The sequence below is a fragment of the Astyanax mexicanus genome, chromosome 6 (assembly GCF_023375975.1).
Source record: "Astyanax mexicanus isolate ESR-SI-001 chromosome 6, AstMex3_surface, whole genome shotgun sequence".
NCBI lineage: Eukaryota > Metazoa > Chordata > Actinopteri > Characiformes > Acestrorhamphidae > Astyanax > Astyanax mexicanus.
In genome coordinates, this window is record NC_064413.1 from 47,275,718 (window position 1) to 47,301,210 (window position 25,493).

General features: G+C 35.7%; 2 protein-coding genes across 3 annotated transcripts in view; one reads left to right on the top strand and one right to left on the bottom strand.

Annotated features, from left to right (window-relative positions):
* Window positions 1-432: 432 nt before the first annotated feature.
* On the top strand, window positions 433-15,199 carry eci2 (enoyl-CoA delta isomerase 2). 2 transcript variants are annotated; one of them, XM_022673394.2, is made up of 10 exons: window positions 433-538; window positions 5,018-5,162; window positions 6,411-6,509; window positions 7,207-7,389; window positions 8,613-8,682; window positions 8,768-8,870; window positions 8,959-9,079; window positions 11,264-11,353; window positions 11,562-11,705; window positions 13,535-15,199. In XM_022673394.2, exons 2-10 carry the CDS (start codon window positions 5,040-5,042, stop codon window positions 13,688-13,690), a joined length of 1,089 nt encoding a protein of 362 aa, XP_022529115.2. In that variant the 5' UTR covers window positions 433-538; window positions 5,018-5,039; the 3' UTR covers window positions 13,691-15,199. The 2 variants fall into 2 exon arrangements, with proteins under 2 accessions (XP_022529115.2, XP_022529113.2); XM_022673392.2 differs by lacking the exon at window positions 433-538 and adding an exon at window positions 1,850-2,005.
* A 3,774-nt stretch (window positions 15,200-18,973) lies between these two features.
* The window catches only part of sugct (succinyl-CoA:glutarate-CoA transferase), a 224,727-nt gene continuing 218,207 nt past the window's right edge, over window positions 18,974-25,493 (bottom strand). The window contains exon 16 of the mRNA XM_049480151.1: window positions 18,974-19,022. Within this exon, the coding sequence (XP_049336108.1) occupies window positions 19,006-19,022 (17 nt within the window). The 3' untranslated portion in view covers window positions 18,974-19,005. The remainder of the gene's footprint in view (window positions 19,023-25,493) is intronic.

Below are 25,493 nucleotides of genomic sequence, written 5' to 3' on the forward strand. Positions count from 1 at the left end.
CAAAACAGGCTTAGGTCCATGTGAGCTAGCATATTTTAAACTACATAAGGCCTGTATTTATGATAGTTTGAGTGCTGTTACTTTTTGGAGAAAGATGAAAATGTGGAGGAGCATTTTTCTTTTTCCTGTTTGTCTTTTTGTATAGATTTTGTTTTGTTTTAATGATTTTTGCTACTGATGTGTAAATGTTTTTTTTTATTTTATTTTATAATAGTGCTTTCCAATATATCCATATATCTTCTTATCTGCTGTTTAGGAGATATGTTAGGCTTATTGTATTACTTTGTATACAAGATTTAAATGAAACAAACCATTTGAGGAAAACTTTGTAAATTAGAGGCTAGAATCTTATTCACTTCTTCCTGCTCAGGGTCAAAGTGGGTCATAGGGAGCCACACAGACACACTTAGACCTTGGGGCAATTCACCTTTACTGTGTGTGTTTTTGTTGGAGGGAGGAAACCTGCACAGACACAGTAAGAACATACCAGACTCCTCAGAGACAGAGACGGGAGTAAGGATCGAACTCACAACCGCAGGTATTTTTATTATTTTATCCTTGTGGCTACACTAGCAGCTTTTCTGTCCTCATATATAATGTTTTACACTGGATCAATATATAGTAATGTTTTATTTATAATTCCTAACTGACTCTTAGATGCTTATTCATTCTTCCACTCTTGTTTGAATGTGTCATACCTATATACCAGCTATACATCAGCTTATGAGGAATATTAAAGTGTTGGGTAGAATCAAGTACAGAATATTGCTTTATTATCCAGCCATAGCAGGAAACTTGTCTTTAGTTTCACAATCTAACGGTAGATACATAAACACCCAAAATGCACAGCACAATATATACATAATATATACAAACTTAATACAAATTAAAGCAATTTGTTTATATATTTTATACATTTAGGAATGGAAGCAGTTATTATGTGTATAAAACAGTGAGTTTAATGTATTCATAAACCACAGGTTGATTACACAATAAGCAGTGCAATAGAATCTGTTTAATAATATAAAATAAGAACCTTTGATTTTCCCAAGATTGATAAACAGAGGGCTAGATTTACATCAATGTTGTAATGTTTTGCATTAATGTTCATTCAAGAAGAAGGCTGAACTCAATAAGCAGGATATTTGCAGGTAAGCTTTTATTTATTCATGAAAATAGAACAATATATATACTCTTATAGCTTGTATTGTGCTTCTGAAGTGTAAAGAGGGACAAAAAAATAAGGATAATAATTAAGATTCATTTAGTTATTATTTGTGGAAAGCACCTTTTACCTAACAGAATTGTGATTGTAGATCCAGAGCCTCAACTATGCAAAGCCTTTAACTGAACATTGAATTTAAATCATTAAATTTCAACATTAATTGATGCCTATGAGGTATATTAAGTAATCACGTCAAATCACCATTGCAGTTCTTCAGGTTTAATATCAGGGGACTGTGGAGAACAAACACTTTTTCTTTACTATGTAATTACATACGTGTCCCTGAACTGTTGTAATGTCTTGACTATTAATCTAAAATTTATAAATAAAGAAAAATAGAATAATAAGTAAAGTCCAAACTGCTTTTTGGACACAACTTCTCTATATAACTTTAAATAAAGAAATAGCTTAGTAAAAAGTTAAAATGTTCTCTCAAGTATTTTAATTAGTTTTATACAGTATAAATATAGAACTAATTAAAATACCTGTGAGAACAGCAGGACATGTATAAGCAGAGCAGTGGTGAGATGAACTGAAACGAGGCGAGCGCAATGAAATGCAGCGTTTTGATTGGCGGATGAAGTAAAAGTGGGCGGGCTGTGGGTGATTGGCCCAGTGAGTGAGTGTTCAGATCCGGGAATCGGTTCAGTTGAGTTGGGATTCGACTCATCTGGTAGGAAGGTCGCAGGAACGACGGGGTTAAACTTCGTACTGTGTACTGATTATGGCTTCAGCCATTACAAAGGTTATTTCTCCCTGGCGGTTTGTCAGAATTGCGAGGTAAGTTGCCCGTTTTGGGCGATATTTTCAGGTTTTTAGTCTCCTGAAGATGCAGTGAACTGCTAGCTCCCTGTTTGATTCACTGAGTTAAATTAGCCAGCTAGCGTTAGCTAAGCTAACCTGCAGGGTTCATTCACTGTAACGTAGTCTGAAGGCTGGAGCAGCCGGTGCTTCATTAATATTAGCGCTAAATAGATAATACAAAGATTAACGTTACATAACCTAGCTACAATAATAGCCAGTAATAATACTAATATAATATAAATACTGCGTGGAAATAATGTTAGCCAGCTGGCTAAGCTACTCTAATGTCTTTAAGTTAACTTACTCCCTTCACTTCATATGCCTGTTAGCCGGTTAGCTAGTTAACCTAGCTAGCTAGACAACTGCCGTAACTACACTTTAAAATACCTGTAAATAAGTAAATATTTGCAAAGAAATTTAAATAAATTTGTTTATAAAGGTTTTTAGGCATTTGGATGAGTCCTACATCCTGTATAAGATAGTTAAAATATCTGAGAGAATATTTTATTTATTTATTTTTATTTATTTACAGGTACGAGAATTAAAATAACATTAACGTTACCTGAGAGAACATTTTATTTATTTTTATTTACAGGTACGGGAATTTAAAATACCTGAGAGAACATTTCAACATTTTTTTTACATGCATTTAAATGAGTCCTATATATTATATTAGATAATTAACACACCTGAGAAAGCACTTTATTATTATTATTATTTTTTTTGTTTACAGGTACCAGAATTAAAATACCTGAGTACATTTCAACTTTTATTTGTTTATTTACAGGTATTTTAACTAGTCCTACTTACTATATAAGAGAATTAAAATACAAAAAAGAGCATTTTAACTTTTTATGTATGTAACATTATTTGTTTACAGGTATTTTAATGAGTCCTATATTCTTTATTTTAAATAGTTTTATACGGTCCATATAGGACTAATTATCCTGGTCAAATAGCTAAATAGCCAGTCTCTTCACAGTGACTTATTTAACCCTTTTTGACTTATGTGTGACAATTTTAAGTTTGCCAACCTACTGAACATCCTAAAGAGTTTGTTCACCTGACCTTAATATTTACAGAATGTTACCCAGAGTGCTGGGTTAGTGCTTTAAAAGTGTATTTTGCTTCTTCAGTGCTGTTTCAATCATAAAACCATTCAAATGCTTCATTTAAATGTTTTACGGTCCTTAAAACTAGTTATTTTTATTTTTTTTACTTTCTTTCTTTGACAAAATGATAAACTATATGTTGTTTGTAACTCTAAAGTATGTACCCATGAAAAAAGGCATTGTATTTATCTCAGTTTTGAGCTTTGTATCCATATTCAGAAATTTGTTTGGGCACTTATGGCTTACATGCTTCAAATATTTCGTTATACAACCCCATACAAATAAGTTCTTCATGGAACAAAAAGTGGTTGTAATAAAGTTTATTGTTTTATAATACAGTGTGCATTCAGTAAAAAATAATATACAGTAACATGTGTAGCATGCCAAATAATCTGTGGAAAAGCTTGGTAGGTTAAATGTTACTGAGGTAAAGGTCAGAGAAAGTTCCTAACAGGCAGCAGGGCTAGATAGTAAGCTTGCATGTGAAGCTGAAAAAGAGAAATCAGAAGAATTAAGCTGACTCCCTTCATATGCTTGTGGTGGTCTTACTTCAGTAACTTTATTCAGGTCATCAGCTAAAGATACAGTTTTTAATAGAGATGAAATCACAGAAATATGCAGTGTAAGTGGGTCTTCCTATAGAAGAACGACACTAGGTCTTGTTTAGCTAGTTACTGCACATTTTCTGATAATAATGGAGGTTTATTCATTATCATGAACGCTAGGTTAGGTAAGGTTAAGTGCGTCTTGGAAACGCACAGCTTAATTCTTCTCATTTCTTTGTTTCAGCTTCAAATATAAGCAAGCTAGATAGTTATCTAGCCATGCTGCCTGTCTGATGACTTGTCTGATAGCCTGTCAGGAACTTTTTCAGTGGTAGCTAAGCTAACTAGCCCACAGTTTTGACCTTTAACTTAGTAACATTTTATCTATCTTCATAGTTCACTTTTACTGTTTTCCACGAATTATTCTATACTTCATGTTATATTGATGTTAGCAAAAGCTTTTTGTTCCAGTAAGAACCATTTTTAAGAGTGTAAAGAAGATTCTTCACACCACAGCTCTCTCACAAAAATGGTCCTATGGAGCCAAATATGGCTTCACTGTCGCATCAGATTTGACTGTCAAATGACACACATGACTGTTCAATGACATAAGCATATTACCAGTTTGATTGAGAATCTAAATTAGTGCTGGGCAATATGGAAACTATTCTTTCATAATTTAGTATTTTTACAGTACACACTATTTTGTCATATTTTTACACACAGCCAAAATGCATAAGTACTAGTAGATGCATAAAAAAGCTAATTAAATAATACCAGTTATTTTATTTTACAGTGATTTTCATTTAAAATGTGATGCACTACATCAAGTTACACAGAACCAATTATACTTTCTGTAACAAATGGTAGTGCACATATTCCAGAGATGTTTAACATTGCAAATGTTATTTTTTCGACAATATATATTGCAATATTAAACAATGCAGGACCCTTGAGGTCACCAGCCCCACCCCCACACTGTCTTGGACCAATCAAGAGCTGAGTCAGCGCTGGGCACTCAAAACCTGAGGAAACAGCGAAACAACAGTAATCAGCCCTTTAGCCAGGCATTTAAATGGCTTTTTAAAAAGTAAATAAGATAATTTTCTGGGATTAAATGCATGAATTCAACTGTAACTGGAAATCTGCGCAAAACTGTGCTTGACTGAGGTGCACAGCTTTCGAAACATGCATTGACAAGCATGTAAACGATATATCATGCAGGACTAGTCAATATCAGCATATTTGTCAAGCTCCTCTTGATTTAAGATGATTGCTTTAATGTTGTGTTGATGTCTTTAAACATATTATTAAAATGTGCTACTTTTTAGGATCCCTGCTGTTCAGCTGCATATGACTGGGGCACTAATGGGGGCATCAGTGGAGGACTTCAACCGTGCCAAGGATAAGCTTGGCACACTAAAGAAAGACCCAGGCAATGAGGTCAAACTGAAGATCTATGCCCTTTTTAAGCAGGTGAGGCAGACTGACCTCTGTATTGACCAATAATCTAGAGATACCATATCAGTGATCAGGCTCATATGCTGGCTCGTATAGCAAAGGGAAAATAAGTGGCATCATTGGGATCTTGTATTGATTGTAAGGTGAAATGGCACACATAGCGTTGTGTGATTTCTTTTGAGGTATGTGAGTGATAATTTAAGCAAAGGTAGTCCACATTTAGATGATCAGTTTAATGCTGAGATAAAACACACTGAGTATCTGAAGGTGTTCTATAATCGATAAATATAAGTATATGACTTAGGCGAGAGAAGCGCTTATATGTACATCTTATAACTATTATCGCTATCCCTTTTTAGGGGTGCTCATGAATGCCTTAACCCACCACACAAATGATGTCATCTGCATTCTCTCCAAGCTGGTTGCACAGACACACGTGTGCACAGTCAAACTGCAATCTGAATGCTGTTAATGTCTGATATTTTTTTATTTAGTGAGGTAATACTGCAGGCTGTTGCCACTGTACACTGTTTAAACTGGAGAAAGAGGGACTAGATGTTGTGGTATTACTGGCGAGGTGCTAGACTAGTACTGTCTGTATGTGTATCAGATAAGTAATGTTACAGAATAATAGTAGATATGATGAGACTGGTGATGTCCTGAGCAGGTAAAAAGAAAAATGATGGAAATTCATTGCCCAGAGTAGGGTAGTAGCTTTCTGCTTTTAGCTATTTATATTAAACCAGATAATGGAGAATGCAACTGTGGGAGGAATGTTTGATTAAAAGTATGTAAAAATGTGCCTCCAACAGTTTTTTCTTCTTATCTGCTGAAAAAATGTTTACACACCTGTCCCTGGTACACTCCTCAATTACATTTACAGACGGCAGGTGGGATTGAGTTCTTTGGGTGCTAAACACCCCTAAACCTCTGATTTAAGAATCATCCCTGAACAGAATTAAATGCAACATACACTATGCTTGTCAAGAGCTGGATTAACAGTTGATAATGATTTCACCTATATGACCTGTTTTTCAACCACCTGGCCTGTTAAAACCAGCTCTTAATTTTTATTTTCCAGCAGAGTAGTAGTTTTTAAAGAATTAATGGCAACCATGTATCAGATGAGTCAGGATTTCTGCATCAATATCACTGTTTACATTTGTTTTGTGCCTTGTCTGTCTTCAAATATTCAACAGAATAATATTTCACCTGAATCACCTATATATTCCAAAATTCCATTTTTTTGGTGTGTGTGTGCAGGCAACACAGGGACCATGTAACACACCAAAACCAGGGATGTTGGACTTTGTGAATAAAGCCAAGTGGGATGCCTGGAAGTCTTTGGGGTCTGTGTCACAGGTGGGCTGATAAAACACATACAAAACATACAATTTCACTGTTTTTAAAAAAACCCTTTATTGAAAAACTTTATTGAATTGTACACTATTTGACCTTAAGTAAAAAATGTATTTCCTGGCTGTAGTATTGAAACATTTGTAAACGTCTAGAATGGCTGAATTGTTTGTGTTAAATCACTGAGTATAAACTCTAAAGGTAGTGAAGATCTGCAGGAAGTGTTTTAGAATAAAACTGTAACCTGCAATAGGTACTAAAAGGATATTACAATGGTTAATCGAGTGCTGTTAGACAGGACTGAAAATGTTTGCATGAATATCACAATACTTGATGTATCATTTTTATATTTCACTGTATTAGATGAAAGAGGACAGGCTGTAAAAGCCCCAGTTATGGGATATAAAAATGCTATCAGTAATTGAATACTTTTAAATTAATTTTAACATTTTACACATAGTACAGCACTAAATGCAGTTAAACAGGAGAATTAAAGCACTTTTTGTAATGAAATATGCATTTGCTCATGCACAGAAAATATAAAGTCATATATTAGGTGAAGACTTGTAAAATCTAGTATAAACCAGACTTTAACAGAAGCTTTGAGCATGACTCAGCCATCAGCAATCAGATTAGGCTACAAGAAATGCAGTATCAGTGTTGTGTTGACTTTCCATCCCTTTTTTCCTCATGGTCCTATAAGGAGGATGCCAGGCAGAAGTATGTGGACCTGATCTCATCCCTGGTGTCTGCTGAAGGCCCTGCTGTAGCAGCATCACCTACAGGAAGTGCAAAAGCATTTGAGACACTTCTATTCACCACTGAGGATGGCATCACCACTATTAAGTTCAACAGACCAGAGAAGAAAAACGCCATTACTGTGAAGGTACAGTAAGGATTAGAGAGCACTAATCGGACTGGAATTCTAAACCCACACAAGTATTTAATGTTTTTTGTATTACCATATACTAGGGGTGTCATGATTCTCTAAATCCTCGATTCGATTTTATTTCCGATTTTAGGGTCACGATTCGATTCAATTTTCTTTTTTTTTTTTTACAGCAGAGAGGCCTATGCCAGTTTTAGATTAGTCAGTCATTGGTTTGATTCATCAAATTTACAATATCTTATTTCAAAAGGTGGGCTTGATATAAGTGATTCAAAGTGATACAAGTGTAATACACCACATTAGGCACTAATGGTCAAATTTAAAATAATTTAATTAAGATATATATGTAATGCCATCTAGTGGCTTTTTTTGTTAGCAGCAGTGTGCACTATTAAAACAGCAATGTGCAACATAACAAAATAAATAATAAAAAATACAGGAACAGTCATGTACAAAATAATAGAACAATTAGAGCCTTAACAAACTGAACTCTATAACAGTTAAACATGAAAAATAAGATTTTAAGACTTTTTTGGTCCCTGAGAATGACAAGTTTTTTCTTTAATAAAGATATATTATTAACTTTATCTGAGAGAAAGATGCTCCTTAACTATTAACATATTTGAGGCTAGACAAAACAACTGTTATTTTTATATTTTCAAGTTTTTCTTTAAGGAGATGAGAATGTCCACATTCTCTGGAGAAAGGGCTGCTCTTTGAGCTACAGTGTGCTGCGCCATTTGCGTAGCTTTGAGGGAGGGATCATCGATCCTCTTTTTGACTTTGAGGCTCGAGACCATGACAATTTTATAAATATCGAAATCGTGACACCCCTATCATATACAAACACATTTTGAATTATTTTGCATTAGCAATGACACTGTCTATGTATAGTACATGAAAACACCTGCATTGGTTCAGAATTATGAATGGATTCCTACCTTTGACTAGAACCATAACAGGGTTCCCATGTGTTCTGGATTATCTGGACAATCTGCAGATTTTTTTAACTGTTTTCCACCCTGCACAATGAGAAACCTACTAAAAACATTAGTAAAATACTGGAAAGGTTTCTTTAAGATTGCATATTTTAACCACTGATTTCCTATTTTTTGTAGTTTGCAAAGCATCACTATTATATGGGCAGATGCATCAAACTGACCTCTTTGTCTCAAGATTTTGGAACAATTTCCCTTGTTCTGTTGTTAACCACTTTCTAGATGTACGATGAACTGATTGAGGCTCTGGATCTTGCTGCAAAGGACAAGTCTGTTATCACAGTCCTTACAGGTAAATCAAGCTAATGTAGACAATAAATGTAAATCATTTAGAAGCATTACATTCCTGTTACTTATTTTTCATTATATCTCTATAGGCAGTGGTGACTACTACTGCAGTGGCAATGACCTGAACAACTTCACAAACCTCCCAGAGGGGGGTCCTGAGAAAATGTCCAAGGATGCTGGAGAGTTACTGAAGTAAAGACTTTATTTTTTGTTTTATTTGATGTAGTTTCTAAACTTGTGGCAATACAAAATTGAAAACTTGTCGTGCTCCTCTTTGCAGGAGATTTGTGTCAGCATTTATTGAGTTTCCTAAACCTCTGATCGCTGTTGTAAATGGACCGGCTGTGGGAATCTCGGTCACTGTCCTTGGACTGTTTGATGCTGTCTATGCTACAGGAAGAGTAAGTTTCAACAGCATTCTGACACCTACCATAAAACTAAACCACTAACATACCATATTTTTCGCACTATAAGGCACACTATCAATGAAGGTCTATTTTCTGGTCTTTTTTTATACGTAAGGCACATTTTAATAGACACTGTACGGAACTTCTAGTTCATCAGGTCTCGCTGCTGGGTGGTTGGGGGGGTATCTAAATTAAGTAAAGCTAAGCTAAGTAAACAAAACTGAAAGTGCTAAAAGTGAATCTACATCAGGGGTGTCAAACTCATTTTGGCCGAGGGCCACATTGGCATATTGGCTGTCCTCCGAGGGCCAGATGTAACTTATAAATATAAGAAAATGTAACCAAATGTAATATATGTAAATGAATGTAATTACTCCTTAATGTTAAATAACTCTCAATATATTATTTATTCAATCAAATATTACAGTTGCATGGAAAAAATGTTTGCTTGTTGCTCTATTAACATAAATCCTGTTATGAAATCCAAAAACTCCATCAATCAAGAACCAAACTATACAAGTGAATAGAAATGACATAAAATACAAGTTATATTAACTTTGATCAAAACGTTTGATACTGAAAAGAGGCTTAATTAATATAAAATCAAAAATTGTGAGCTGTGACAGATTTAGCATTTCCTCATCCAACCACTAGTGGGAGCTGCAGCAGCACAAGCCCACAGTCTTTACTGAGTCAGAGCTACAGCCCAGCCACGGGCTACAGGACTCAGCTGAGCCAGTCTGGAGCGTTTTTAAAATTTTAAGTTCTTCTGTGTATGAAATAAAATAACCCCACTAACCGGATAATACAGCTCTCTACAGTTCATATTTCAGCCCAAGCAGCTAACAGCAGCAGTTTAGAGCAGCCATCCCGGAGTCACTGCTCGGATTACATTATAAACAGGTCAGTTAGCGCGCTGCTAACCTCAGGATGTTTATAACTACGGAGTTTAGAACACACCACGGCTGCAAGGTTAGACTGTTGAAGGCTACTGGAGACTATTAAAGGCTATTGGAGGTTATTGAAAGGGTTATTGGGGGCAGAAATCAGTAAAGGCTGGTTAGATAAGTGATTCACCTCCTCGTCCTTTGCTGAGGTGAAACTGCGACTAGCGATGTCACAGTGATGTTTATTAACCTCATTAAAACAGATTTTATCAGCTATTGTCTTATAAATATTTACACATAATTTATATCTCTTCTAAAAAGCGTTTATTTTGGTCAGTAACACAAAATGCATACCGGTCTTTCGCCTTGAAGCACAGCCGTCCGTCTGCATCAACTTGTCTTTTTCTGGATATTATGGGATAAACATGTCTCAATTCCACCCGCGAAGTTACACCTTCCCTCCGGCAGGGTTTCCACATCAATGACTACACTGCCGTGTAGTGGCAGTAAGCCGTAACTTTGCGGGTAATACAATCGACAAGCATTGTGGGAAATGTATTTTTTGGTCAAAGAACGCTTCTGACCTATTTATTATAGACACTAAGATTTTACAAGCTCTCGCGGGCCACATAAAAAGACGTGGCGGGCCACATTTGGCCCGCGGGCCTTGTGTTTGACACATGTGATCTACATAGATTTCTCTTCTAAAAACTGTTAATTTGTGTGAGTATTCCGTTTATTTACAGTAAGCTTAGATTCCTGAATTTTTCCAGCACTAAGGCTGGAGCATTAGCATTAGCGGCTAATGCCACCTGACAGTTCTACACTGGGGAGCCCTGTGTTCCGGTAAACCAGGACGATATTTGCTAGCAGTTTGTCCCACGCAACTAGTTTTAACAGGTGAGTATTATCGACTACAGGTCGATTAATACTCACCTCTGAGCAGCAAAAAAGCTAGCATGGTTAGCGGCTAATGCTAATACTGCTCCTTAATACCTGTTTGTTAAAATTTGTACATAAGGCGCACTGGATTAAATGGATCACTGACGATTTTGGGAAAAATTAAAGGATTTTAAGTGTGCCGTATAGTGTGAAAAATACGGTAAATGGTGAAAAACAGTACATATAGTATTTTGTAAGTAACTAATCCATACTATTACTGTTTTAGTATTCACTAAAGCAATTGTTAGGCTATAGAAAACAATTTAACTTCATAAAGATCCATTCATTCAATGTATTTAATGCTTTAATTTGCTGTGTTTTGATTCTGTGTCTTCTGTTGTAACTTCAGGCCACATTTCACACCCCCTTCAGCCATCTGGGTCAGAGTCCTGAGGGCTGTTCCTCTTACACATTCCCTAGAATCATGGGTCCAGCAAAGGTATACACACATTATTAATCTTGCTATAAAAGGTATCGATGCTTATATTACATTATTTTGACATTTTGTTCTTCGCTATCCTGACCTCATTCTGGTAACCAAACAGTAATACTGTAGGAACATTTGCGATTATTTTAAGCAGTCATTGTTTAAAAGTTATAGCATTTATCTGCTACAACATCTTTTCTGTGCTGTGTTTTGTCTCCAGGCCAGTGAGGTGCTGTTATTCAATAAGAAGTTGACCGCAGCACAAGCATATGAACTGGGACTGGTGACCGAAGTCTTTCCTGACAACAGCTTTCAGTCAGAGATCTGGACTAAGCTTAAGGCTTATGCAAAGCTGCCTCCTAATGTAAGTGTGTATATTCTAACTCTGATATCTGTTATGTGCATCTGTTTATTAGTTTAGTTATCAAACACAACACATACAGCAGAATTTTATTAAGGAGAACTCTTGTGAAATGCCATGTAAACTGACACGTGACAAAAATCACATCCACATTCATTGCCAGGGGCCCCACACACACACACACCATAGGTCAGTGGAGTGTTCATGATGCTAGTTCCTGTCCCATAACATGTCATGTCAGTTTTTGTCTTTTCATGCATTTAACCCTTTCATTATTTATTTGTATTATATGTACTGTTTTATTATAAATGTATTTATTTTTACTCTCCTTTTGAGAATGAACTATACTGTACACATTCCATATGTTGGTAAATGGACTTGGCGTGTAGCAAAACATGATGGTTAAAAAGTCCACCTCTTTCACATCCAGAATTTCAAAATGTGTCGCTTTTAGCCAAAGCTCCCAACAGGATTACAATGCTAGCGATAGGGGCATAGCATTGCCTGTGCAAAAACTTACCCTGACATTTATACATATAGTTATACACACTGTACCTTCAGGTAGTTCTCTGGGAGAGGCCATTTTAAGATTAAGTAACGACAATTCGACTGACGAGCAACAAACAAATAATAGGTAGAATAGGGGAACATATTGAAAGATTAATTCAGTGGAAATGCATAACATTATATTTTTAATACTTGCCAACTCCTGTTCCACCATCTCCAACTAATAGGAGTATTCACATAACTTACCAACTCTTATTTAGTTTGTGCTCGTATGTTGATAACTGTAACTTTGTTTCAAGATGGCAGCATCCAGAGAACTACCTGAAGTTACTGTGTGTGTATAAGAGTTTTTAATAAACTAGCTATGCACTTTCAACATTTTCAGTGCGTGGGCAGCGCTATGCCCCTATATTTGGCATTACAAGCCTGTTGGAAGCATCGACTAAAAGTAATGAATTTCGAAATACTGGGGCGATTCAACAAAATTTTACAACAAATCTATTTTACAATAGAAAGTACAGAGTTCATGCTTACCATCATATGGTACAGCATATGTACACTATTGTTAATCCTCAAAAAGAGAATTAAATAAATACATTTAGAATAAAACAGTACAAACTAGAACATGGTGGAATGGCTACATGCGTAAAAAAAATAAATAAAAAAAACTGGCCTGACGTTATGGGACAGGAACTAGCATCATGAACGCTGCACTGACCTGTGGCATATGTGAATGGGTGCTAAATGGATAGGACTTTTCATTTTGTAAAGCTGGGCGAACATTTAACATTCCTCGATCTACATTGTCTTGTTTACAAGCAATACTTCATGGTAGGCATTACCACCTGCAGCAGGTGGTAATGATCGTGAGCAGCGGCTTCTGGCTAGATCTGTCCATGCAAACTGACAAGTAACAAAAATTACATTCACATCCATTGCTGGAGGCACCACTATCATGCCTCATTCGACCTCTGACTTATTAAGGGTGGGAACTTACCAGTATTTAGATTGCCAATGATGATTTAACATTTTAATTTCAATGGTCTAAATTGTATTGTTTCTCTGCTTCTCCAATTTAATTACTTAATTACTTTCATTAAGTATTGCTGGTACACACAACGATGTAAATCGAGAAATGTTAAATGTCCACACAGCTTTATAAATGTGAAGTCTTGTCCATTTAGCACCCACTAACTTGCCTTACTAAGGGTGGAAACTTACCAGCAATCAGATTTCTTAGAAATCAGGATTTCTTGCTTAGCCTGTGGATTTTACGTTTTAACTTCAATGGTCTAAATTTTATTGTTTTTCTGCTTCTCCTTCAGTCTCTAGCTCTTTCCAAGCAGCTGATTCGAGCAGTAGAAAAGGAAAAGCTCCACGCTGTGAATGTGGTCGAGGTGGAGAGGCTACAGGAGCGCTGGCTCTCAGATGAGTGTATGCAGGCCATCGTGAGCTTCTTTCAGGCAAAGTCCAAACTGTGAAGAAGAAACATATGGAAGGTCATGTTAATTCCATCACCATTGATCTCTTCCAGATAAATAACGTGGGGTAATGTCATATCTAAAGTTTTGTGATTTATAGATCAGAACAAAAAGGGTACAATAACAGTTAGTGTAATACTAAAAGTAATATTGTTGCTGCTTACACACAGACTTTTCAAAAGGTAAAAAAAAAAAAAAACTAAATAAAAAAAAACCCTCTTACCTGTTTTCCATGCTGATTCACATAACAGTAACTTGCCATTAAATGTTCTACTTTTGAGAAATAAGTTTGAGAAGGTTCTATTTTTTATTATTTGTAAAAGAGTCAAATGTGAGAAGTCTGCACGTTGGACATGTTTTTATTTAAGATCTCTTTAGACAGAAAGGACAATTTAGAACAAATGTGTTTTTGTGAGGAAGTTTTATGTTCATGTGCACAATTCACACGGTCCAGACTTTACGTTCAGTTCTGAAACTGGATTTTTCATCCTGCCATTAGCTGATTCATAGAAAAATGTGTAGTTTAAACACTTAGATTTGTTTTCACCCAGAATCAGCAGTGAATAAAAGCTAGTTAGAAATTCTGATGTTGGAATCATTCTTGAACATATTTAATGTTTGCAATATTAGTATTTGTGACAGAACTTTGCTCTTTGTGAGATGCTCACAAAAAAGATGCCTTCCATTTCATAATGTCACTGTAATATAGGCCTGTCGCGATAATTACCTTGACGTGACGATATTTTTGACAACCTCGATACTGCTGGTTTTATTTGCATGTTTTTAAGCAGATACTTTGAACTAGGCGTGCTGATCTCCAATCTACTTTGAGAGAAACCAGCGAACCAGGAGAACACTTTCAGCACAGATTTGCTGCTGTTGGTGGATTTTTCACCATTTAATTAACAGATAAATGAACATCTGCAACTTCTGTTTCGACACAAGTCAAAACCACAGCAATGCAAGATATTCCCAGGTCTTTATACATGCAGACTTGCATCGCATTTGGATTTAAAATATGTGGTCAGCCAGGCAGCTATTTACCCTATCTGACTCAAACTCAACCAGAGATGCTCTTGACTCCAAATCCAGGATTTGCTCTGGTCACTGAGTTCACGAGAAGATTGTATAAAGATGATTGAGCTTGTTTTTCAACTGTGTTTAAAAACAGTATGCATGTTTATATGTATACGCGTGTGCACGCGCACAATACAATTATTTATCATCATAAATCCTGGGACAATTTATTGTCTATTAAAAACAGTTATCGTGACAGGCCTACTGTCAGTTTATTATGAGTTCATAAAAATTGTAGTGCCTTACCTAATGTCTACCTCATTTACATTGAGGTTTTAACAAGTGTACGAATGATAACATTTACTCAACGTTGTCTTTCTGTAAATAGCACTTCTGCTGTTTCAACATGCTGTCATCAGACATCTAGTAATTGTTTTATTTTTGTTTGAGATTAATGTCATTTATTGCACAAATAAATTTTAATACTACTGACCACTGTCTCCAGTATTTTACTGTTTGTACTGAGGCCAACACATCGTGCTGTTGATGCTACAGTTTTACTGATGTTATACTGTGTTTAATTAAAATCTAAAAACTATAATATGCTAAAAATTATATGTTTAACTGATATGAAAATTCTACCAAAACCAAATCAACATGTATCAAGGGTTGAGAATTAAAAAGCATGCTGTTGAAAGACACAGTGCCCTATAGTGGACATCTTTTATCTAACATTCCTGTCAGTTAGAATAGATGGCACAATCAGGCTAAGTTCAGTTCAGCACGTTCTTATATTCAGTGACTTAACTATGGCCCTATGAAATTTGTTTTATTTTAACAAATTACTTCTTTTTCTCTCATTGATTGTCATTTTAAAATTGTAGTTTATTTATAGTGCTTTTTTGTAGTTCATTTATAGTCAAATAAAAAATCGAATTAATTAAATGTTTTGTGATTAAACCGAATGAAAAATCTAATTTTTCAAAGTATTTTAAACTGTATAGCTGAGGAGCAAATGATTCTGGCATCAGTCAATTACAGATGCTGTAAATACTAAATGTCTATTACAAAACTAGACCAATTTATTACAGCTGCATCATTATTCACTTAAATAACAGAAGACTGTCACACACAAAGTAAGAAAACAAGGCACACAAGGGCTAAGGTGTGACGTTTTTTTTTTCAGTAGATTCTAAGCTACTTAAATGTCATTTTTTAACATTAAAAGCTGAAATATGTTGCTCTGTAATGATAAAATATACCAGCCCTGCTTAAAATACTTCAAAGGAGATGCACATATTAACAGAATTTAAATATGGCTATATTTTAATTAAGTTTACTTAATAAAGTCCAAATAAAAGTTATTTTAATATATATTTGTATTTATATAATCTGTCCTGGGGCTTTTATTATAAACTGTTGAGTTAGCGATAAAAGACAATGGCTGATGACTATACTGTTTTTGAGATTAAATAATGTCTGATTTTTGATATCGCTGATTTTTGTCACTGTACTGGTTAGATATGATATGTTCTTCTGTTTTAAATGTGCATATTGTCTGTACATTTCTCTGATTTTCAGTTATTAAAGTTAGAAATGCAGCACCAGGCTACAGTACAATTTCTATTTCTGTATTTTCTATTTCTAAATTCTGCTTTTATTCCTCAATTCCATATTGCAGCAATCACAGGGCCCTACTCAACTGTGCTCTACAGTATAGTTGAGCTACAGAAATTACTGCGTGTAATCACAGCAGGACAGTGTGTTCTTTTTTATCTGGCCTTATTCACAGTGTATTAGTGCTGGAGATAAAGCTAGCTCCTTTTAACAGTGTAGCCTTAGTCTATACAGATCTGTTCCAACTATTTGAACAAATCAAATGCTTTAATAAAATGTTTTCCTCCCAAAATAACTGGTTCTGACACTATTTTATAACAAACAGTACAGGGTATGAAACTGGTATGATTAGTTACATCAGGATCAGGACCTTAAAATATTAACTGTTTTTTGTTATCACAAGACAAACAAGTTATTTAACTTTTTTTTTTTAGATCTAGGCCTATGGGTTAAACTTCCTCATCTTGTAACATTTTTGGGGTTTGGAGGTGTATGCTGGTTAATGTTTGTCTTAATGGCAGAGTATTGGGTATAATATTGCAGTCCCAAAAAAACAAGAAGACTTAACTTTTATTTTTATGGGTACTGGAAATTTTTGCAAATTGTGTTTTATAGATGATTCTGATCAGAACACAAGACTTATGTTAATCCTTAACATAACTTTACCTGGATATAACAGTTAATGTCTTATTTACAGCATGTGTTTACACCTGTAAACACTTCTAAAACCAGGTTTAAAACTGACAGACTTCGCTCCATTTTAGCTAAAAGAATCAAAACAACATAGTCCTAATGTCCTTACTATTTTTAAAACTATCTGGATACGTGTGGATGGGCCTGAACAAATACTTTGTCTTTGGAAACTATTACTTCTTCAAAACCCTGCATGTAATGTCAATTTTATTTAATTTTAAGAACATGTTTCAGATTCAAAACCTTAAAAAAACTATACTGAAAGTATACTGAACTATACTGAAACTTTAGTTTATGTAATTTAGCTTTTTTTTTTAAGAATTTACAGCTTTCATTATAAATGAAGAACTCCTCTGTAAAATTGACTTTTGGTGTATAAAACATGATAAAAAGTACTTACCTTTGTTAAACAGCCCACCTCTGCTCTCCTACAGCCTTCCTACATCCAGGATTTTGTGCTTTTGCCCAGCACTTTTTACAAAAGGCGCTTCGGGGCATCTAACTTGCCCCTGCAGATAAATCGCTTTTTCCACCCTTATCCAGGCTCAAAGTAGCTCCACACCTCATTGGTACACCACACTTTAACTAACTTTCCGCTAGCAAAATATGCCCCGTAGTGCCCGTTGTACAGAGTGCTGGGCAAAAAGCACAAAATTACTGGATCTCTCAACACTGTGAGAGAGCGGAGGTGTGCTATTCAACAAAGGTAAGTACTTTTTATCATGTTTTACTAGACCAAAAGTCCATTTTACACCAGAGTTCTCCTTTAAACGCGGTGCAGACATAAAGAGCTTCTTTACAGGTATCTGACAGAAGCACCATCTACTGTATTCCATTTTGAAAATTGCATTTAAACAGTGGATTAACCTCCCTACCTGAGGGCAACTCTATGCCATAGATTGTTAACTGGATTCATTTTTGAACTGTTTGACAGCACAATTAAAAACCTAAAAATCCAAAATGTGACAAAAAATAGATTTAAAAAAAATCTATAGTATTATTTCCATTTTAGTAATCTTACATGTTTTCTAGATTGTTAATATTATAGCAATCTATCTACTTAAAATAAAATTATAATAAAATCATTCTCTATTAGGCCACGAGGGACATTATATTGGAATTCAGGTTTTACAAAAATCTCTTGGGGGAAAGCTTGGTTACTCCCTTGTATTGTATGAAATCAGAGAACTACATTTAAAAATCCTACATAATATCTACCAATGTAATTATAATATTGCTAAATTTATAGAAATAGATCAGAACTGTACATTTTGCTCCAAATATCCAGAAAAACTAGAAAATTCATTTTTTGAATGCTCTTACTCAGAATATTTTTGGAAAGCTCTAGCTAAATACTTTTTTAATAATGCAAATTACATGGTAGATATAAAATGTAAAGATGGCATTTTTGGTTTTTAACTGTAATGTCTCTAAAGTCTACTTTACATTGAATCTGATGATCCTCTTTGGGAAACATTATTTACACAAATAAAACCTTTTTTAATGTGTTTCTTGCTGAATTTAATTTGTATATTGAGTCTCTTAATTGCCATAGCAACAAAAAAAGCTGTGTCCACTATATATTACTTGAAGGAATTATATTTGCTGGTTGGTGAATGAGATTTGTTGTCAGTATAAATGTTTTGTTTAGCTTGTAAAACCTTTTTGGGTTCTGTTTTTTATTATCTTGGATGTGTAACTTAAAAAAATGTATTGCCTAATAAACACCTTTATTTCTCTAATTACTTACTAGTGTGATGCCACATCACCTATTTATTAGATTAGCACAGTAAAATGTATGTAAATGTGTTCGATACTGCCGCACGGTGGTGAACACTAAATATAACAACGCTAGCAAACCTAAACTAAACTACAGCCTGTGTTACCACTGCAACAAACACTTAACTTTTAATATAAACACGAGTGAATTACAGAAACATAAAGAGAGAAACTCACCTATAACGCTTCTGCTCTGCTCAGCTCAGCGCTCACTTAGCCAACCAGCCTAAACAGAACCAGCTCAGATTAGACACTGCACACACGCGGTTTACTAACCTTAAACAGTGTAGCGAGATTAAACAGTGTAACATGACTTTACTCATTAAACTAACACCTGCCCGTTCACCTACAGTCACCCAGCTCTGTTACTCATCACAATACAGCAGATCTGAGCAGCAATACTCTGTTATTTTAGTGTTTGTTTGAGGCTCTGTTGAGAGTTAGCTCACCTGCAGCAGGTAGATTTATCAGCGTGCTGCTGATCTCCCAGCATTCACTCTGTTACACACACACAAACTGACAGCATTTCACCAGCAGGTGGTGCTAAAATCCTTTGCAAGTATTTCAGAACTCTATCTATCTATCTATCTATCTATCTATCTATCTATCTATCTATCTATCTATCTATCTATCTATCTATCTATCTATCTATCTATCTATCTATCTATCTATATATATATATATATATATATATATATATATATATGCCTGTCTGTCTGTCTAGTGGTGTCAATCGATTAAAATATATATATCAAATTAATCACAATAGAAATATGTGATTAATCACACTTTTTATCCATATTTGATACAAATTTTGAAAACCATGTAGCATTCTCATTCCACTTCACACTTACGCAATACTTTGTGTTTGTCTATCACTTAAAATCTCAATAAAATACATGTATGTTTGTGGTTGTAAGGTGTGGTTGTAAGGTGACAAAATGTGGAAAAGTTCAAGGGATATGAATACTTTTGCAAGCTACTGTATGTGAGATTACACGGCTCAGTGATTAAACCATAGGTTTGTATGGCTCACTGGTATGTACTAAACCTTGCAAGAAAAAACAGGGAAAAACAGACCTACAAGGTTGAAAAAAATCCATTGGTTGAGAGCTGTTATAGCTTAGTGGTCTAAACAATGGATTTGTAAACAGGATGATGTGAGTTCAAGTCCTGGATAAATGTTTTTAAGGATCTTTTCATTGTAACTCCTAAATCCTCATACATACAGGTTCAGAAAACACACTAAACACCTGTGTGATTTGGTGGCTCAGTGGTAGGTGCTAGGCCTTGTAATTAAGAGGTTGCTGGTTCAAGTATCGTGTATGACTTTGTGGTATTTTGAGAATTAATTCTGAAAGTCAAAGATATAGATGTAGAAAAAGCCCCAGCAGTTGTGAGATGCTTTGGTTTAACACATTGAGGGTTTCTCCTGCTTGCAACAGGAGATCTAATTGTTAAAAAAAAAACACAGAAATGTGTTGTGGGAATCTGTGGCTCACTGGTAAGTTCTGTTTTGGGTTCAAGACCACATTTAGGATTGTAACAGCCTATGAATGCATATGTACATTTTACGTTTCTAAATATGGGGGAAAAACAGATCAAAAAGGTTAAAAAATAGCATGGTTCTCGAAAGATGCTGTGGCTTAGTGGTCTAAAGAATGGATTTGTAATCAGACTGATATGAGTTCAAACCCTGGACAAGTGTTTTTGGGATGCTTTCATTGTACCTCTTAAATCCTGACACATAAAAGTTCAGAAAACACTCTAAATACCTGTGTGATGTGGTGGCTCAGTGGTAGGTGCTTTGCCTTGTGGTTAAGTGATTGCTAGTTCAAGTACCATGTTACAGTGTTTGGTATTTTGAGTATTCATTGTTAAAGTTAAATATATAAATGTGGAAGAAAGACCGAACACTCATTTGATGCTGCGGTTCAGTGGTTTTAAACCATAGGTCTTTGTTCAACACATGCAGGGTTCTAGTCTTGCTGGAGTTTATTCTTTCTCCTGCATACAATCAGAGATCTAATTGTTAAAAAACACTCAAATATGTTGTGGGTATTTGTGGCTCATTGGTTTATCAAAGACTTTTGAGAAAATACAAATTGCTGAAAGTCTGATATATAAATGACTAAGAGCTGCTCTCTCTCTTGTGAGATTGAATAGCTCAATTGGTTAAGCCATAGTACTGTTACAAAAAACAGCCTGGGTTCAATCCTTGACAGAGGTGTCATTGGTTTTATTCTGTGTAAAGCTAAATGACCCAATACATAATGTACAATAAAAAAACCCTCAACATATAGTGCTTTTCAATGGCTTAGTGGTTAAAGCCATGGATCTCTCATTAGAGCAGTCAGGGTTCAAGCCTTGAGCAAGGTGTGTTGAAACAATTTTAGTGTAAAACTAAAAACAAGAGATGTAAATGCAATCCAATAAAACAATACACCACCTATCTGAAACTCTGGTTTGGTGGTTTACACCATGGCTTTGTAACCAGGACAATCAGAGTTCAAGCCTCATAAAGAACCTTTTGGAAATAGTTATTGTAAGTTTAAAATCCAAGACATAAATCGACCAAGCAAACACCCATGAAGACCCAGTGGGTCAGTGGTTTAAGGCATGGGTCTATGATCCAAACAAACATGGTTCAAATCCAAACCTGATCACTTTTGTCACATTGTAATTGCAAAACTGAAATTCTAAGATATAAATGTTTAAAAAAAACAATAGTACACATGTGGGATCGTGTGGCTCACTGGTAGATGCTCTGCCTCATGATTAAGAGGTTGCTGGTTCAAGACCAGCCAGGATCTCCACACCTTGTGTGAACATGCATGGATGTAAATGGTAGGTAAAGCTAGCAACAATCCCTGAACCGGGGGTCACGTGTGATGGGCGGACAAGGCCGGACCCAAACCCACAAAGGGGGAGAGGAACTACCTGGCCCTCTCCCTCTGGGACTTCCAGAGAGATAACCAGCAGCAGTTATGGAGCCCAGAGCAAATTTTTTTTTTGTAAGGGACCTGCAGAATTATACCTTTGCTACCCTTTATTTCATCAACAAAATTTGCAACATCTCCCACACTTTTTTTCTTTTTTTTTTTTTTTTTTCTTTTTTTTTTTCTTTTTTTTTTTCTTTTTCCCAGCTTCCACAGCCAACCTTTTACTTACCTTTCATGCCCAGCCAACCACACAACCAATCCTGAACCATGCTGGGCTTGAACCAACAACCTCTCAATCATGTGGCAAAGCCCTTTACCACTGAACCACCTGGACCTACACATAGCAGCTTTTTTTTTTAGTATTTATCATGAACATTCACACAAAGCCACATGTTCTTAGGAGGATCATCTACTCAATCAGTCCTCACTTTCTTAAACAGTCCTGGCTTATGCTGCATTCGTGTGCTAAATATAAAATCCTACTTTAAACATAAAGCACAGCACAGAATCAGTATTGGATGGTTTATACTTAATTATTTGTTGTTTTTTTGTTACAAACATTGCAGTTGATGCTAATGGTTTGTGCACATTATTTTTGATCGGTGATGTTATATTATTTTTAACTTAATACAGAAGAGCAAAGTAAGAACGAAAATAACACCTGCCATTGTTCATATTGATTCAGTAAGTGACACCAGTTTGAGAAAGGGAGGACTGATTCAACAGATGATCCTCATGGAACACATGGCTTGTGTCTACAGTATGTTGAGGATAAATACTCAACAAAAAAGTATGCTGCAAATTGAGTGTCCTGGTGGTGCAGAGGAAAAAGGGCTTTGCCTCATAAGTGAGAGGTTGTTGGTTCAAGTCTTGCGTGGTACAGGCTTGGTTGTGTGGTTGGCTGGGCATAAGAGACAAGAAAAGTTTAAAGAAGAAGGAGAGAAAAAGAAGTAGAATTTTATAGCTGAATGTAGTGCAGGACAGGTAGGAACACATTTGCCTTAGTGCACCATAAACACTGCTGGTTACCTCTCTGAAGAGGAGAGGTCCAGGTAATTCCTCTTCCCCTTTGTGGGGTTGGGTCCAGCCTTGTCTGCCCATCACAGACCCTCGGTTTGGGGACTTCTGCTAGCTTTATCTGCCCTTTACATGCATGCATGTTTCCACAAGGTGTGGAGATTCTGTCCGGTCATCTACTAGTAAGCCATAAGATCCCACAGGTACTCTTGGTGTTTTTTTTTTTTAAATATTTATATCTTATAATTTAAGTTTTACAATAATTATGTATCAAAATATCTTTCCTGGGAATTGAACTATGGTAAAGCTGTTTTTAATTCTTTAAAAGAATTGAGGTGTAAGAATAGTAATCCTATTGTAGGAAAATTACAAGAACCTATCAAAAGATTATCTCTACAATCTGCAACCAGATGCCGATGGTTTGGAATATTATGTTTAGTCTGCCTGTTGCAGATATGACCATGAGGTGGCAGAATACACCAGGCAAAGACTGATTGATCCATATGCCTTCAGGTCCTGTATTTACAAGACTGCTCAAAACAGCAGTACTGATGTAGAGTCTGTTGGGTTAGTTCACCATCATTAGGAGAGGAATCAGATCCTGGATCAGCTCTTTCACTTTGAGGGGTTTTATGAATGAGTACTAAGCAGTGGTGATCTCACGCTGTTTGAAATGCATGGTTGAAATAAATACGCTGTTTGAAATGCATGGTTGAAATAAATAAAATCTCAACTTACTCTACAATCTGATTTCTTTTTATTTTATGCCATCATTGACAACAATTTACAATTTGTCTTGTACCGACAAAAATACAGTTTGTCCCATTGTAATCCACTGGCATGGCACCTTTAAGACAGCACCCATATACAGCAATGCATTACTACAGAAAGCACTTCATAAGGACACTTTTCTTCTGGAAGGGCAGAAAAAAGGGCACTCATTAAGACACTTTATCCACATTTCATGATCTAAAGGGGCACCCTTCACAAGAAGGGCAGCCAATAAGGCACTTTTCTCTTATATGCCACTCTAGAGGGCACTGTAATAAAGTTTTTTTTAACCATGGGGGCACCAGAAGGGGCTGTTCTGAATTCGCCAGTGATATTGCTTCATTTTCTGCTCCTATGTTGCAAACTAATTGCATTAATCCTGTAGCTTAAGAGCTACAATGTTTTTTGCTAGAGTGTTGACTGCTACACAGTTGCTACTGTATATCAAGTGGTAACTAGTTGTTTTGGTGTTGCTTAGTTGTTGCTGTGATGCTGCAAAGTGGTTGATACTGTATCTCAAGGGGACACTAGTTGTTCTAGCGTTGCTAAGGGGTTGCTATGATGTTTGTTAATGTTGCTTAGTTGTTGCTGTGATGCTGGTTGATACTGTATCTCAAGGGGACACTAGTTGTTGTAGTGTTGCTAAGGGGTTGCTATGATGTTTTTTAATGTTGCTAGGGTGTTGACTGCTACACAGTTGCTACTGTATATCTAGTGGTAACTAGTTGTTTTAGTGTTGCTTTGTTGTTGCTGTGATGTTGCAAAGTGGTTGATCTCAAGTGAACTCTAGTTGCTGTAGTGTTGCTAAGGGGTTGCTGAGTGTTGCTAGGGTGTTGATTAATAAGCGGATGTTATTATCTCCCAAGTGGATGCTAGTTAATATAGTGTTGCTAAGTGGTTGCTATGTTGTTGCTTATTGGATACTTGTTGCTATAGAGTTGATAAGAGGTTGCTCTAATGTTCCTAGAGTGTTGCTAAGCGCTATGTGTTTGCTAATTGTTTACTAGTTGCTACAGTGTTGATAAGGTGTTGCTATGACATTTCTTAATATTGCTTGGGTGTTGCATATAAAGGTATTGCTAGGTAAGTGCTAAATAAATGCTATAAAGGTCAATGTGGACAATATTTTAATGTACCATTATAATTAGTGTTTTTGTAATATAATAATATATACCGAATCCATCTGAGAAAATCAAGGAGATAATCATGATTTGAATACAAATCACTGTACTAAGAATGAGATGACATTTAAACAGCAGTTTTTAAGATTTCACTTATACTGGTGGTTGCTATGGTATCCCATAAAGTTGCCATTGTGTTACTAAGTGGTTTCTACAGTATTGATTGGCAGTTACTTTGGTAATCTTAGTGATTGCTCTTGTATAGTTGCTACATATTGTGTTGCAAGGTGGACGTTCTGATGTTAGTGGTTGCTAAGGAGTTGTCATTAAATTGTACACATGGTCGGCACACACATTAACCTACTGATATCATACCTAATATCAGGCATGGCAATGTTATTTCAGGTGGTTTCTATAATGTCTTAGGTGGTTGTTCAGGTATTGCCCACAATGTGCAGATGGCAACATTTTTATTTGTATTTTTAATTTTTATTCTTATTAAACCAGGGTAATCAAACTGAGACTATATATGTATTGTACAAGTGAGCCCTGTCCACTTACCTAAATCTATTCTAGGGTTATATGTTAAGCTTATGTTTAACAGTGTCTATAACAGTCATCGTGCCGCAGTGTCTTATCTCTCTTCTAGAGAAACCTGAAGCTCTGCTGTAACACCTGTATTTTCCATCCTGCAGGTGAGCCTTGTTTTGCATGTGTCTCATGTCTCATAGTTTTCCTAACCTCCACCTGACCGATAGCACAAGATCATTCATAGTTTTGTTAGGAAAGAGATACCACCGACCCTCCTGTCCCCTCCATTTGTGTGAAAGGTTGGGAGACCCTTAT

Bases quoted from the DNA above. Each gene is read 5' to 3' on its own strand.
- eci2 (XM_022673392.2), top strand. From the start codon at position 1,950: ATGGCTTCAGCCATTACAAAGGTTATTTCTCCCTGGCGGTTTGTCAGA. The intron at 8,683-8,767 runs GTAAATCAAGCT...ATATCTCTATAG, and splicing joins TGTTATCACAGTCCTTACAG to GCAGTGGTGACTACTACTGC. The intron at 11,354-11,561 runs GTATACACACAT...TTTTGTCTCCAG, and splicing joins GAATCATGGGTCCAGCAAAG to GCCAGTGAGGTGCTGTTATT.